This window comes from Homalodisca vitripennis, chromosome 7 (genome assembly GCF_021130785.1).
Source record: "Homalodisca vitripennis isolate AUS2020 chromosome 7, UT_GWSS_2.1, whole genome shotgun sequence".
NCBI lineage: Eukaryota > Metazoa > Arthropoda > Insecta > Hemiptera > Cicadellidae > Homalodisca > Homalodisca vitripennis.
This window is the reverse complement of record NC_060213.1, coordinates 30,652,161-30,668,601: the sequence shown is the minus strand read 5'-3', so window position 1 is coordinate 30,668,601 and position 16,441 is coordinate 30,652,161. Positions and strand designations below refer to the sequence as shown.

The 16,441-nt window shown below is 30.5% G+C and overlaps 1 protein-coding gene and 1 long non-coding RNA gene across 2 annotated transcripts; both read right to left on the bottom strand.

The window, feature by feature from the left end:
• Positions 1–8,503: 8,503 nt before the first annotated feature.
• Positions 8,504–10,562, bottom strand: LOC124365793. The gene is made up of 2 exons (XR_006922748.1): positions 10,472–10,562; positions 8,504–8,695 (listed from the first exon to the last, which is right to left on the bottom strand). It is a non-coding gene; the product is annotated as an uncharacterized LOC124365793 (long non-coding RNA).
• A 409-nt stretch (positions 10,563–10,971) lies between these two features.
• On the bottom strand, positions 10,972–15,520 carry LOC124366663. Its single transcript, XM_046823264.1, has 3 exons — positions 14,737–15,520; positions 12,322–12,393; positions 10,972–11,079 (listed from the first exon to the last, which is right to left on the bottom strand). The coding sequence occupies exons 1-3, from the start codon at positions 15,274–15,276 to the stop codon at positions 10,972–10,974; spliced, it is 720 nt and encodes a 239-aa protein (XP_046679220.1). The 5' UTR covers positions 15,277–15,520.
• Positions 15,521–16,441: the final 921 nt, after the last annotated feature.

Below are 16,441 nucleotides of genomic sequence, written 5' to 3'. Positions count from 1 at the left end.
AGAGATCTCCCTTTAAATGTATAGTAATACTTTGAATTGAACACTAAGTTTGAATGACCATGCTAGTTTATCACAATTAAATGATATAATAGAATTAATGTCATGAAAAGAAAGGCCCAACGTCATTCTCGATGAACTGATAGCTGTTGGGAAGTAATAGTCTATGGGAAATAACTAACAATTTGTTTTCTATGTAATTATAAATGAACTCATGTGCCGATGGGTTCCTCTTTTCATAACTAACGATGGCAAATACATAGCCAGTGTATAAAATCACAACACGTAGCAAAGGAGTGTAACGTTCGAGATCTCTGACAGGTTACTTTGACGCAGGCGCGATCTTTATAAAGCCGGAAGTGCTAGAACATAGAGCGATTAAAAATTCAATAACTACATAGTATAAATTCATGTGTAAACCACATCTTGTATATGTGTATGTTTACCCACCCCCATGTCGTCCATCGCTTTTCTGTCCCCTTTGTTTAAAATGACATTCCTCGAAATCACAGGGAATGCCATCGTTGATTTCCTCGTCAGTGTCCCACATTCACTAGTGCGTGTGTGACGTGTTATTTGGTTGTTTGGCTCGAGTGGGTTTATTCCCCCCAGCTTTGAGTGAATGCCAGAGGGTTAACCAGTCACTTATAAATTTGAGTGACAGTCCTCTACCACACTGTTTAGATTTGGAGTAATTTTAGTGTTAGGGTGTCTAAACCTGAAAAGGGGTTAATTTCAACCTTTGAAACATAGTGATATATTTTTTTAAATACAACGATGACACACGTCTCATTTCCTATTTGAGATTTTTTGATTTAATAATGGATAAAAATCTCTATTAATACATTAATTTACAAAAATGAAATGTTCTTCATTCAATGTCCGACAAAAGGGGCGTGTTATAAATAAACGAATATTATTTAAAAGTTCCTCATTTCAACCTTTAAAGTTTAAATGCGCTATGCAGTATATAAATAAAAATATTATAGATATTTCCTGTGAGATACTTGGCAGGGTTGGTCTTAATAATCACGCCCCCTCTCGCAATATGGATTTAATGAGCCTTACAGCAACCCACACGAATATTAATCTACACCCTCTGATTAATTAGTGCGGCATATACTCAATGCGTTGATGTGAACTAATTTGGGATACGATATTAATCGTGGGTAAAACGGACGATTCTTGGAGCAGTTAGAAACATTATATTTCCAAACAGCTAGTAATAGTCCTACAGTTTTCCATTTTTAATTTGTATTTTGGCTGAGACCTTTTGAAGTAAAAAATGTATCTTCTAGCGATTCAGAAAACTATAAATAAATGAAAAACTGAAGTTATTATAGATTATTTATTATTATTGTTATTTTTATTATTATTATTTTACGTTATTAATCCCCTCCTATGATTTCTCCTCATTTTTCTAATACTAAGCATTTATCTCATTTTGCAACCTATGGGAGAAGTCAAAAAAGTTTTAATTAGATCATGTGTTGAATCGTTATTAAAGGACTATATAATTATGCCGTTACTTAATAAAGATATAATTTTCACGTCAGCAAACAACATAAAAATGTTTCACTTATCGAAGAATTTTCACTTCCTCAGGAGAAAATATTATAATATAAGAATTGGTCAATACGTATATCATCATAAAACTCTCAATGAGATAAAAATAAAATCTTGGAAATCTCAAATCTCTCCGAAAAATTGGCTTTTGTTGACAGTTTCGTGGACACACAAAATGTAAACACAGGTCAAATGTAATATAGAATTTACATCATTGCTATCTATCCAATAGATTTACTTCCATAGAATTAAATTACGTTCTCACTTATCTTGTATGACGAATATATCTCAATGTTCATTAAAGATGCACCATCAAACGTAGTAAGCTACACTATTCTTGGCATGTTTTCATATACGATGGATTGTAATCACTTTATAGATTTTATTTAGCTTATATAATGTATTTGCTGTATTAATATCGTAACACATGCTATTTATTTCTACCAAATTTACATGGAGTCAAGAAATTTGTCATTTTTGATCCTAATTCATTTAATATTTCCTAATTGTTAAAGGTTTGATATATATGTATAATATAATAATAAATTATTTCTGTTATCAGCGATTTTAGAAATTATTTATTGTCTTCCTGTATATTATACGCAAAGAATTTCACATGAGAAAGAAAGTAAAAGTCAACTGCTGGTGTTCCAAATTAGAGGTTATCAAAAGTTTTAAAGAATAAAAACAAAATTTGCCTTTGATTTTACACTTAAAACCGACCGTCACAAACATACATAATATATTTACATCATCATGTACATGATGAAATTGAGTGTCATCACTTAAACAGTCTAATATAGTTAGCTGATTCCGATTTAACATTTACTTACGTGTCTGATAGCTGGTTTTAGAAGTATCGATTTAAAGAAGATATGATGTGGAAAAACGTGACTTTTTCATATTTTTAACCCTATTATACTCTAATACTTCGGCTTCCATCAAAACTAGTATGGCTGACAATACATTTTTCTTAGAACATATTTTTTACATATTTAAAGAAAAATCAAGTTGCGTGCCTATAACATGAATTACTTAAGAAACATTAAACTCGGATCGTGTGTTCAGATCTTTTTTTTATTAAAAAAATTTCATCCCAGGATGATTACATATTTTGTTTACATTTACTGCATTAATGTATTAGTATTAGTAACCTTTACTTCAAAATGGTTGATACTTTAACAAGAAACCCTTATTTAGTGTACGATATAATGTCATTATGATGTAAATAATATTGGTACATAAATAATTTAAATACAAATATATGTTGTATTAGATCTATTTATCTGTATATATCGCACTAAATTAATAGAAGGTATTATTTTTTGTGAAATAAGAAGGGATAGAATACCTTTACTCAGCTAACATACATTTTTACAATATCTCTTATTATGACACATTATCAGAGGCCTACTTTAAGTTGTATCCAATTCATACAATATCTATTGCAACAAAAATAAAAACCATTTATTTAAATTTATATTTAATAGAGGACACCCCATTTTGTAGCTTCAGAAACTTAAGGATGTTAGACGAATGTAAAATACTCCAGGACAAATTAAGAGCAGAGAAGTTGATCCAACAGAAGTTTTAATGAACTGAGTTTACTTTGCAAAGAGGTCACATTCTTCTAAGAACCAATTTTAATGTTACCGTTATAGTTTCCATTTTGTTATTTACTGCAATGATTTCCTTACAAATATTCGTGTGTATTTTTTACTTTCTTTCCATTAAAGTAAAGCTGAAATTCATATATATTTTTTTATTCTTTCTGGTCGTGTTTTACACGGATGACCTACACTAAGTTTTATGGAATAAATACATTTCTTTTTGTCAAAACAAATTTATTATTACAAAGCTATTTTAATAATGATAAGTTGTCACAGTAAATTAAACTGAGTTTAGTTCAAGTGAAAGTAAATCCCACAATAGGATCACGTTTGATTGTAAAAACGAGTATCCTCTAAACCAGCTTTTGAGTTATTTTCTCTGGAGATTGGATTTAACATTTTATGTACTTTTTACATACATTTTTCTTTCTTGTGTGGTAATTTTCAATCATTTATTATTTCAAATTTTATATAAATATATCTGCGGTACAGTTTATTTTTGAATGTAGTAATCTAGACCAATAACAGTTCCAATTATAACTACAAAACATAATTTCGTCCTTGATAGAAATGTTGGAAATAATTACTTGACCATCAGCTGATAATTATTATCGGCACATTATATAATGTTAATAATGACTATCAGATTCTCAGTTTAAAACCGCCCCAAAACACTGTTGACAGAATCTACTTCTTGAAATAGTTAGACATCACTGTTTAGTGCAATCTTTGATCAAACGTATCAATTTTGAGTTATGCTATGAAAGACGTGAAAAACAGTAAGTAAAACTTTGGTCAAAATGCGAATTACAACCATCTTAAAAATCCTTACTAATTAATACTGGTCAACAAGCTCAATGACTTCTACTACTTAGTAGATACAGAAGTGTATTCTGAATGTATTATCAGTAGTTATAGTGTTCACAATTATTCCAGTAATGTTGTATACTACTTGTAACAGAGTACGGTCGCAATATGGAAATCTTATTAGATGTAAAAAACACGTACCGTTAAAAATCAGTCGATCATCATGAAGGTTATTGGTGTATAATTAATTGACATCAATTGTACTAGAATATTGTTTTCAGGAAGTACAGCAATTATTGTGTCCTCGATATAAGATGGAAACTCCTTGAAAAATGGTTGGAGAACATAATCTTTTCCGTAAGATAGCCATAACTCAAAACTGTTGATGTTCCAGGTGGTTGTCAAATCGGTTTTTGGGTTTTAGGTGAAGGCAGAAGATTGGGGTTCTGGCAGCTTAAAGGTCTGTAAAATGGTGGCTTTCTTGTAAGGACTTCTTCTAAACCATGATACAACGGGACATTCCTGATTCATTTGTTGCGTATTTATGTGAAATCATTCGTTCTTTCAAAATAAAATGCAGTTTCGTGTAACTGTCGTTCTGCTTCATCAATGTAATCACAAACGTCCAGTATTATAACCGTGTTTCTTTTGTCTGCCGGAAGGAGCACAATATCTTTGTTGTTTCCAACCGTCTTATTTGATAAAAATTCACCTGGATTTTTTTGCCTAAAGCAAAGAATTAGGAAAAAACGGTATGTTAGTTATTACTAAACTAATACAATGTTGTACTGAATGATTTACAGTTAAAACAGGCGGTTAATAAAGCCAAAGTTTTATTTAACAATCTGGCATATGATTATTAGTTGATAAATTACTCGAAAAGTTAATTCAGTTGAAATAGTGACTGTTCCTCATTATTCTTCAGAATATAGTTTAGTATGTATTACTCGTACATATTGAAAATAAGAATACGGTGAAAACTTTATACTTATTATCTAAAACAGATATTTCTTATTTATTTGAAGGATAGTTTCAGAGATTTTAAAGTTTAGTTAAATAACTACTTGTACAGCTGGGTTCAGAAAAAGTAATATTTGTTCGATTTGGTTCTTTATTGTAGTGATTATTATTATATAATTATTACAACCTGTAGTGATTATTCCTTATTTTTCTTCAGAATATAGTATTTGTTACTATTCGTACATGTTGAAAATAATAAGTCGGTGAAAACCTTAAACATTTGATCTAAAACAGATATTTCTTATTTATTCGAAGGATAGTTTCAGAGGTTTTAAATTTTAATTAAATAACTACTTGTACAGCTGGGTTCAGAAAAAAGAATATTTTTTTGATTTGGTATATTATTATTGATATTTTAAGACTATACTTAAGAGAGTCAGGTTAGGTGTAATGGAATATGATTTAGGTTAATGTCATTAGTACTAGAGGAATTGCTGATCATGTTCTCCATCTAGAATAAGATTTACATTTGGATAATGGTAATTTTTGATTCTGGGAGTTTTGATCCGTGAAAATGCAAACATTTCTCCCAAAGATTCTGACATGAGTGTGATAGGCGTATTCTGTGCAATAGGCAGATTTATAGAAAATCTACCTTAAAACAGGACAAGAGAGAGTCTACTATCATTGATCATTCTGCTATTTCAATGACTGTACTTTGCTAATAAAGACTTGATTTGTACTCTTAAGATGCCATTGGAACTCATAATTTACTTTAATTAAAAAAAATACTCATCTGTCAAAACTCTTCTTCGCAATTTTAAATAGCTCACTAAACCCTTAAAGTTTAAAGTCTCCAAAAAAAGGAAATTGTTACATTTTCCGGATATATATCGACAAAGTGAAGTCAATTCTTAAATTTGCATCTTTTGTACACTGCTTTCCGTAACTTATTCACACACACACAAATATTCCATACCTTTACCAATATTTTTAGAATATTTATACAAAATTACACATACGAAAATTACATCATGAATATTACGAAAATAAAATACATTAAACACGATTTATCCTCAAACTACTGGACATTTAATGTGAAATTGTATTGTATGATAATTTATTATATAAGTGAGCAGCAAGTGAGAGATCCGGATTCGGGTCCCGGCGGAGCAAGAACTTCTTGGGGTTCAATGTTTATTACAATTAAATTACGCAATTTCCACTTATAGAAATATAATGAATGCAAAAAAAGTTATTTTACAGGTATTTGGTCTTCCGATCATATTTTAGTTTGGTTATTTAAACACATATGTGAAAGAAACGGCCAAATACAAAATAATTGAATCGTAACAGGTGAGGGCTCTGTGGTGTAATGGTAGCACATTCACCCGGCAAGTCAGTGATCCGGGTTCGACTCCCGGTGGAGCAAGTACTTTTTGTGATTGAATGTTTATTATATATATATGTCGAAAATCACTCAAACCAGAAGTGCTCATACGAGTAAAAAAACCTACAAACTTACCTGCGAAGCCACGTAAAACTGGCAGTTCATATAATTAATATATATATATATATATATATATATATATATATATATATATATATATATATATATATATGAATTCATGTATAAATAATGTGTATGATATTAATCAAGACCCCCTTATAAAAACACACTAACATACTTCTCGTCATGTAACATTGGGTCGTATAAATACAGTATATAATATAAATAATCATTTACAAATCTAAAAAGTTTGAAGTGGCTGAAACTTTATCAGAGTATTCCCAGTTGTAAGCAACACCGCTTATCGATATCGACTTGTGTATCGGATAATATGTTAAATAGTATAAATTACGTCGTTCAGTGGGCCAAACTTATATAGTCGCTCTGCCATTATTTTATGCACAATAGTAAATTACTGTTGAGTTCATGTAGAATTGAGTTTAATCCTAAAATCACATAATCTTTGAAGTAGCAGTCGTTCAAAATATAAAAATGTTGCTCGAACAAATAGATGTGCTCTTTTTACGTTAGTGTGTAATGTCTCAAAGAAAATATATACAGCAAGTACTGGATTGTAGATTGTGTACCTTCACTATGTTCCTGAAGGTCAAACATTTAATCAATACTACTACTTTCTAGTACTTTCTAAACTATGTCAAAGAGTAAGAAAAAACGCTCCGAAATGTGGAAGGACAAATCATGAGTTTTCCACAAAGACAGTGCACCGGCTCATTCCGCGTTATCTGTCAAGAGGTTCGTAGTTGTGTACCATAGTTCTAATTCTTTATGCTGAATCGCGGTAGGAAGTAGGCTCCTGTTAACTAGACGCGGTGCGTGGACATTGTTTGTTTAGTTGAACCGGTAATCAGCTGATCGGTCTACGTTCCGACCCGGCAAGCCTGGAGAGGGTCAGAAGTAGTCAGTCGAGTCTTGAAGCCACGACGAGAAGGTGTACCGGTCGAAGCTGAAGTTTTCTTCCTCTAACCCTATAGTTGGGATTTAGAGTAATTATTTATCGCGTGTAAATTCAAATTCAAGTATTTAAATTTTTAGTGCGTTTTATTTTGCGATCTGCCTCCGTAATCTTCAAAGTAGTAAGTCCCGTACCAGCGTATAGTTAGTTAATATCTTTTATTTTATAATACTGTAATTAAAATTTCTAAAGTTTCCCATCTTTCAGAGTCTGAAAATTTAATTCAATTTTTTTGAAGTATTGTGAATTAAATTTTGGTCATAAAGTAAATATCAAGTTTTGTGTTATATTAATTTTGAGAAGAGAACTTTTTATTTTGTTTTGGTAATTTAAACCATTTTTGTAGAAGTATACATTTTTAGTTTAATTTTCATTTTAATATCTTTTAATCAGACTCTTAATTAGATTTGTTCGATTGAGTGACATTTGAAGAAAATTGAATCAAAAGTTTGTAAACTTTGTAAAATTTTGGGTGAACTTAAATTTTGGAATAAAGCAAGTATTTCCGAAAAGTTGTTTAATTTATAAAGTATTTGCTCCATATAAATTTAAAATATATGTGCTATAAAAGCGGTACAGTTGTACAGACCCAGTGTTAGAACATCCACCTTATTCACCAGATCTTGCACCACGTGACTTCTACCTGTTCCCTAAGTTGACATCTGCAGTAAACGTGATAATATTTGAGCTTGTGAAAGTTGTAAAAGAGAAAGTGGCACCAGTCCTAAAGGAGCTGAATAATATGACTTCCAGGACTGTTTCCAACAATGGAAAATTCGCATTTAGGGATAGAGTAGGATTTAATAGGAATATTGAAGGTCGCAATAAGTGATTATGTATAAAATATAAATAAATGTTTTACAACAGTCTCGTTATTTAATAGCCACACCTCGTACAGAGCCATAACACGTAAAGAACTGTATACGTATTTCTTACCATTTTCTAATGTGTATACGACGCCAATATATATTAAAAATAAGTCACTACTACAATTCAAAATCAATTAACTGTGACTTACACAAAATATCAGCTCAGATAATAGCAAACCATTTAGTTGATCGGTATTATATTTTAAATATTGCAATAATCAATTTTATTACTTGTAAAAGTTATTAGTGTAACTCTACAACTAATTCTGTACCAATACTACGTAGTATCTTAGCTACTGTGTCAGACGATCCAGTCGTAATTTTTTTCAAGTCATTGAGATCTTCCAAGTTACGTCATGAACTGAATGAAGATCATCGTCATTGAGATAAAGAAAGTGGCTACCTAAAAAACAAAATGGACATATAATCCTCAAAGTATATAAGTATACAAGTGCCTTATGATTTATTTACACGTAAGGAGCTATTATCACCACTTTGAACTCAATATAAAAAAACCAAGCACGGATGCAAAGAACTAATCCTTGGTCGCTAACTATTACCAACCATGGTTACTCCAATCAACACTAAACATTCGTCCTAAGTTTTATATTTTATATGTAGTAAAATAATTTGTGTATCCAGTAAAACTCAGAATAGAAACAACTCAAGTAAATACGAATAAGATTAATAATATTTTTAATAAATGAAAGGTTACACAACTCTGTTAAAAAACTGCATTAAAATGTGTTACGTAACTTATATTATGCCAATACTTTATCTACAACACAAAAACTGTTGCATTATACTTTATGTTTCTATCCAAAAAACATTGAATAACTGACTACTAATCATAAGTTATTTAAAAATCAAAATGCAGTAATAAAATGTATTAATGTTACAGTAATTTAATGAATTACTTAGTAAAATTCAATAAATTACGTTTTGATTAGGTAAAAGATTTAAAATTTAATTGTATATTATTTCTTAAAAATAATACGATAATAATTTATACATAGATTTTTCCATTAAAATTTTCATATCCATAAAAATAAAACCTATAGCAAAATTAAGAGGTACTCCTCATATATTTATATTCTGGTAACATTTGGGTAACCTCAATATAGGTTCTGAAAGAACGAGATTTATATCTCCTGTATATTGCACTTAGAATATAAAAATTAAACGAAACCTTAATATTTTAGGTTATGTTTGAAATTGACATCATCTAATTACATCCTAAATGTTTACAAAGAAGTTTTCACCAAAACATATGTATGGTTTAAAGTGTTGTATGTAAATAGCGTTAATAAACCTAATACTTAACAAATAAATTTTCAAAATACATAACATAATATTAAAAATAAAAGGAAGTTATTTAAAATAAACCAATTTATGAGGGGAATAAAAGCTTAAAGTTAAATTAAAAAAGTGAACAAAGTAGGTATATATATATATATATATATATATATATAAAATTACAAAAATTTAGTTATAATATAAACAACATAGTTTGAAATTTCTGTTAGCTTTTACTTGAACTTAAACTGGGTACAGTAAAAACTGACGTGTTCGTCAGTCGTAGGTGGCTGGTCGGTGAATGCGGACCTATTGAGACCTGTATTCTGTTGTTCTGTTTTGATAATTAATGTTGTGTTTCTTACTTATTAAGTGCGTGTTTTAGAGTTAGTAAAGTTGTCACAGAACATGGTATTTGTGATTCCGACTTACACACGTTAAAACACTCTGGCATCATTTGTTATTTTAACCTAATTGTAAATATGTGTTAGGTTAGCTATTTATCTGAAGAAGAGATCAGATTGCTGACCTCGAAACGTAGTGTTATTCAATTTTTTTAGAACTGAATTATAGCAAATGTCCGGAAAATATTCTATTTATTTATTAATTCCTTACATCTACAAGAAAACTTCAAATAAAGAAGTGATATTTCTCAGCTTCTTTTCCTAATAAAATGAAAATAATGTGTTGACAGTTTTAATTGATAGAAAGTTGTAAATGGAAATCGTCCAAATCCAGTTTAAAGTATAATTTACCTCTCCGGGCCGTGCCCTGCCGTTTAAAGAGCAACAAACTTACCCCTATCATATGGTAATGATCACACTATTAAAATAAATAAAATATTGCAATTAAACCCCAATAGAAATTCAATGTAAATACGTACAGAAGTGATGAAGGAGTTATCCACCGCAAAAAAGTCCAATGCTGTGATTTCGGTAGAACTATGAGCCATCTCTAGCATGAGTACTTCCAGCTGGAAAGAGTAATTTTCTTTATTAAAGCTGGTTATTTAATGCAGCACACCATAACATGTTATTAATACTACCAATGCGTTTGATTAAAAATACTCTACTTTATTACGAAACATGTTATTGAGGGACAATACGTTATGGCAGTGAGAGTTAATATTTTTATATTAATCTTCATGGTTCATACAGGTATATGCGACAGTATCCACTTTATAATTTAGAAAAAGAAAAAGTTAAACATTATATAAAAATAAATGTAACGATTAAGATATAATAAATAAGGAGAACTCAATGATAAATAAAACGTTGAGAAAGAAGACTTTGGAACCACTCAAATAAAGCCATAAGGATATTGCTTAAACAACGTTTAAAATAGGCAGACAATACCAGAAAATTGACGTTCGTTAATGCTCTGTTACTGGAGGTCCATTTCTATGTATGCACTGATCTGCAGAAGCGATGATGGTTCATGGCACTCCACGGGATTTAGTTGAGCGTTAGCGAACATGTTTGCATTGGTTCTCTAGTTAAGAAAGTGGCATAGTCATTAAAGTTACGTAAGGAAGTACATCATTCAATATGTAGTTTCTATTTTGCAAAACGGTATTGATATTATTTTATATATATATATATATATATATATATATATATTATATATATATATATATATATATATATATATATAAAATAATATCAATACCGTTACTACTATACATACCTACATATAGTTTTAGGGTGCAACTTACAACGATATTGTTTTTATATAAATTGTTGAAATCAAAATATTTTAATTGAAAAGATTTACATTATTTGGTACGTACGGTAAACGTACGTTAAGCAAAACGTAAAGCAGGTAAAGGAAAGGACTAAGGATAAAACCCTGAGGAGCTCGAAGCTCAGTTCTATTAGTTGGGATGATTTAATTTGTATCTGCAAAACTTGGAATCTGTGACTTAGAAACGAGATAAGCCATTTAAGAGTCACGCCACGAACGCAGTGGACTTAAGTTTGTCGAGCAGTGTACCATGGTCAACGCTGTTGAATGTTTTGGACAGGTCTATGAACACACTCATTTTATGGTTTCAATATTCTATTCCCTATACAATGATATCGACAAGACTTGCATACTTTATCGATTTCCCCTTGATGAATCCAAATTGTTCATTTGAGTTTTCATTGTATTTGTCCAAAAAGTAAAGCACTCTTATAGGAAAAAGCTTTTCAAAATTTTGCCTAGTACTGGAAAAATTGAGACAGGTCGATAGTTAGTTATTGAAGCTGGGTGATCCTTCTTGAAAATTGGAACAACTTTAGCAACACTCCTGTTTGGAATGAATAGTTTACTAATACATTTAATAGTCTTACTAATTGCTTTTACCATATTTTGTTGAGCCATGGAGACATTACATTGAGGTAGTTAAACGTTTTTATTCAAAACTGCTGAATATTTCAGATAAGCTCCTGAATGACAGCTGCCAATAACATTGATTGTATGAGGCTCTGCCTCATCCGAAAACCTTGCCCACCAGCAACGGATTAAAAAAAGTCGTTAGACTGATTGGCAATTATTGTTTCATCCTTCAAAATCCTATCCATAGTTTTAATTTTGATTTTTTTGTGATCATTTATTTCATTTTTATTCATGCTTAATGTTTTTTTAATCAATTTTGGAGAAGATTATTAATAACTGGTTGAGAATCATGATCAGGTATTATACTTATAAACAACATAAGTATGTTGATTTACATACTTATAAACGTCTTACCTTTTTCCTATGTTCCATTGAGTGCTTTCCAAAACTTATTCTTCTGTTGGTGTCCCAAGACAGCGAGTCCACCTGATGCAAATATTATTATAATAAAAAATCACATAAACAAATTAAATAATTAATCAGTATATAATAATTTACTTGTGGATGTAAAGAATAATTAGATATTTCTTGAAACCAAAATTATTGTAAGTTGCATAAAATTGCTAAGTTACAAATTATTTTCATTTTATTAAAAGATAAACATGCCATTAAGAAAATCTATATATATAAAAGAAAGTCGTGTTAGTTACACTATTTATAAGTCAAGAACGGCTGAACCGATTTGGCTGAAAATTGGTAGGGAGGTAGCTAAGTACTGGGAGAAGGACATAGGATACTTTTTATCCCGTTCCCAATTCAGGATTCCGCCCCACTGGTCTCTAAAAGTTACAGAAATACCCGTAAGAAATGAATTGCAGCAAACATATGTTATTAAGTGAAAGAGCCTTTTCAAATTTAATCAGCTGTTCTTTGTAAACATATATAATGCGAAAAAATAAATTTATATGTTTATAATATAATTTAATTACTATTTTAAATTTCTTTACACTTATAGTTTGAAAGCATAGAGTAAGCTTAAGAGAAATAGCAAATTTTGTTTCAAATGTTTCTGCAATCACTGTTAAACATAGACTTTACTATCCAGATAATACAATTCAAATTTGACGTAAAAATTCACCTTTAACTGCAATATTTATCTAATATAAACCATGCTCACGCTTGATCAGAAGAGCAATGCAGATATCAAAATTACTATCTTATGTTGGCTACAAATATAAAGAATGTTATAAAACCAACCTTAGTTGTTTTTTTTTTGACAGAAGTATGGTTCTCAAAATTCCGTGTGTACATATTCTCTCGATCGAGACAACAAAGCAAGCTCAATCATGGCATCGGAGATATAACTAATTTAATCCAGAAGTGATACACGCGCAAAGCTCGCTAATCATTAGACTGTAATAATATGTACCTAAAATATGCCTATTTTCGTTTCAAAATTACATTGAGCGCCATCATTTATTACATTGAATTCCGCGCTAATGAATTCCGACTGTTTGACTCCTGTCCACGATGGTCTAATATAGTTCAATTGTATACAAAAATCATAGAATATTGGAGAAAAATTCCAGTTATTTCACAGGTGCATATTGAGACTGTTTTAACATTTAAATCTTAAATAGATCATGAGCTTGGAGTATCTGTCAGTGACTATCATTTATCTCAGAAGGGTAATAACGACGTTTAAAAGAAATATGCTCTCCTACGTCCCAATTTTTCTGTAGAAATTCGCGTGCGAAGCCGTGGGTAACAGCTAGTATTTCAATAAACTACAATATATTTGAAATTGTAATTTTATTCATCAAAATACTTAGCGTATTAAAAAGGGAAAAATAAAATCTAGAACTAAATCTTTCTACTCAACCTTTTACAAATATTAAAAAAAATATATTAAAATTTAAAATATTCATTCTTTGCTTTTAAATTTTTTTGTTTTGAAACTATTTAAAAGAATTCATACAAAATCGGGGTCAAGAGCAACCTCAGTTGTCAAATGTAGCGTGCAAGTTACAATGTATTGTTGTGAGTTGTAATTTAATCTAAATGTTATCACTGTTCATGTTCAAATATAATAATATTAAAAAAAGTTTTGTTCTAAAAATTAAATTTAAGTAATCTGTTTAAACAATTAAAGGTTTAAAATGTATTGGCACCTTACTGCTCTAGTTTATCTTTTTCGACGGTTATTATATTTATTCCCCTTCTAATAGAGCTTAAATAATTTTAAATAGTTATTATAGTTTAAAAACTTCTTATAAATAATAGCTTTAGGAGAAAAATTTAATAACCAATGTACATGTTTATTTTCTTAGAAATCGAAATAACGTAATATTAAAAACCGTTTAAAATTAATTTGGTAAAATTTCGATGAAATTTTGAACGGTACAAGACGATTTCAAGTAATCCATTTGATACACTCCAAAACTGCTTGATTTCTTTACGTTTTTTTACATTTAAATAAGTTAAGCTTAACACTCTGGACTTTAACTAGAAAACTATTGCTATTTATGACTTTGTGCTTTAGCTACAATAGTGTTCGTGTATACCACCTTCAGTCTCAGTTGTCTATAACGCTTTAAAAGGGGCCGTTACACTTACTGGGAATCCATGTAAAAACTAAAAAATCAAAAAATTGAAATAAAGTTGATACAAATTATTTTAATATGTTGTAAAATCCCCACTGTAGGTATTAAGTAAAATAATCATATTAAGAAGATTCACAAAGAGCTGAGAGTCAAATAATAATATAGTATGCTCCTCATAAGTAATTTATTTGATTGTAAAAAGTATTAAACTAAAATCGTTACTTACTGTGCTCGTTATCTTTGACGAGATTCCAGCCAAGAAAATCAATTCCGTGATGATGTGGCTTTGAAACAGAGAAGCGTAAAAAGGAGATATAGACTCGAAACACTCGATTTCCTTGTGGAGACCGTAGACTCTCCAGTGAGACAGTAGGCAGTGTAGAAAAAATGTGAAACCTATAAATATCGCATTGGCCACACGTAGTGAAAAGACTTCGTTTATTTTTTTATTTAAGTTATGAACTCTTCTCGTTGTTTGAACTAAGTCCAAAACATTTTGAGTTTCTTCTGCTGCCTTTTCTTGGATACAAATAATTCTTTTCGAGACCATGTGCTTCATAAAGGCAGTTTGAACCATAGATAATGAGGTTATAACTACATTGAATATGTAGAACCAATTATTCGCTTTTAGAAACCTGAGGTAGGACAAAAGTTGTGTAGCTACCAGACATAAAAACGCCGGGTAGAAGAAGTCAATTTGAGAACTCAACGTAGTACCCAGAGCTCGATCAATGCTATTGAAGTCCTCAAGGCCAACTGTGTCCATATAGCCGCTACGGAAAAAGGCCCATTCATTAAGCAAAATCGATGTTGTAAAGCAGGCCCTGCTCAATTCATTAAAAAACGAGGGAATGTCTCTAACGCTGTCCGAAAAGAAACGTTCTGAAACCGGAATTATACAAACCAATTGTGCAACGCCGAACACAATTCTATTCCATTTTGATACTTCTCTTGCTCCTATCAGTTTTGGAAAGGATAGTGGATTGTTATCATATATTTGTACAAAAATTTCTTCCGTCACCATAGCGGCAGTTTGAATTCTGATATATTTTGTTTGTATAGACTAATTGGGCATATATTCAGTCACGTCGTAAACTATTATAACAAACTTTTTCTGGATGTAAAAAAACACTAATTTTGTAGAAATTTATTGCAAAGGAATTCTCAACCAGCATGTGAAATTAGGCTTCGTAATGTTCGTAAACGGTCGTAATGTCCAGACTAATGCAAGCGCAAGGCGAGTAAATCAATATGTACTTGAAAAATACCCATAGCAACAATTCACCCACAAGAATAATAAATTAACTTCTCATTCCATTATACTCATTCCATTATAAACACATTTTTTGTCTCCTAATCGCTATTTTGATACGAAACTGTATATCAAGCTGTCTAATTAAAAGTTCATACTTACATACAGGATACAAAATGTAAACTTCTGTCTTGTAGTAAACGAGGGATGGTTTTAGGTTGTATCTTCAATATAACTATGTAAATATGTTCTTGTCTTATAACGAGGATAGTTTGAATATTTGTTTGCAAACGAAATCTATATAAATTTCTGTAAAAAGAATTCAAGATGAATTCTGAAAGATGAAAGATGAAATTATTTACGGACTGTAAACCTTTCCAGCTATTAGATTGGATTTACGACTTCTCTTTTTCGTGCTATAGAACTTGTGCCATAGTGAATTATTTAGAACCACGAATAAAAAATTACCAGTTATAAGGTATTTTATGGCCATTTAATGGACAATTATAGTTTGCAAAATTGTAATTTTGTTGCATACAGGGAAGTGGGTTCGACTGTGTGTGCTGATAAGACAGCGCTACAGAGGGGTAGAAAAAGCTGTTTTATTACTTAAGAGTACTTCATCTAAGACGGTAATGATTATCAACTGAATAGGTTTATCAGGAGTTTTAACTCGCTC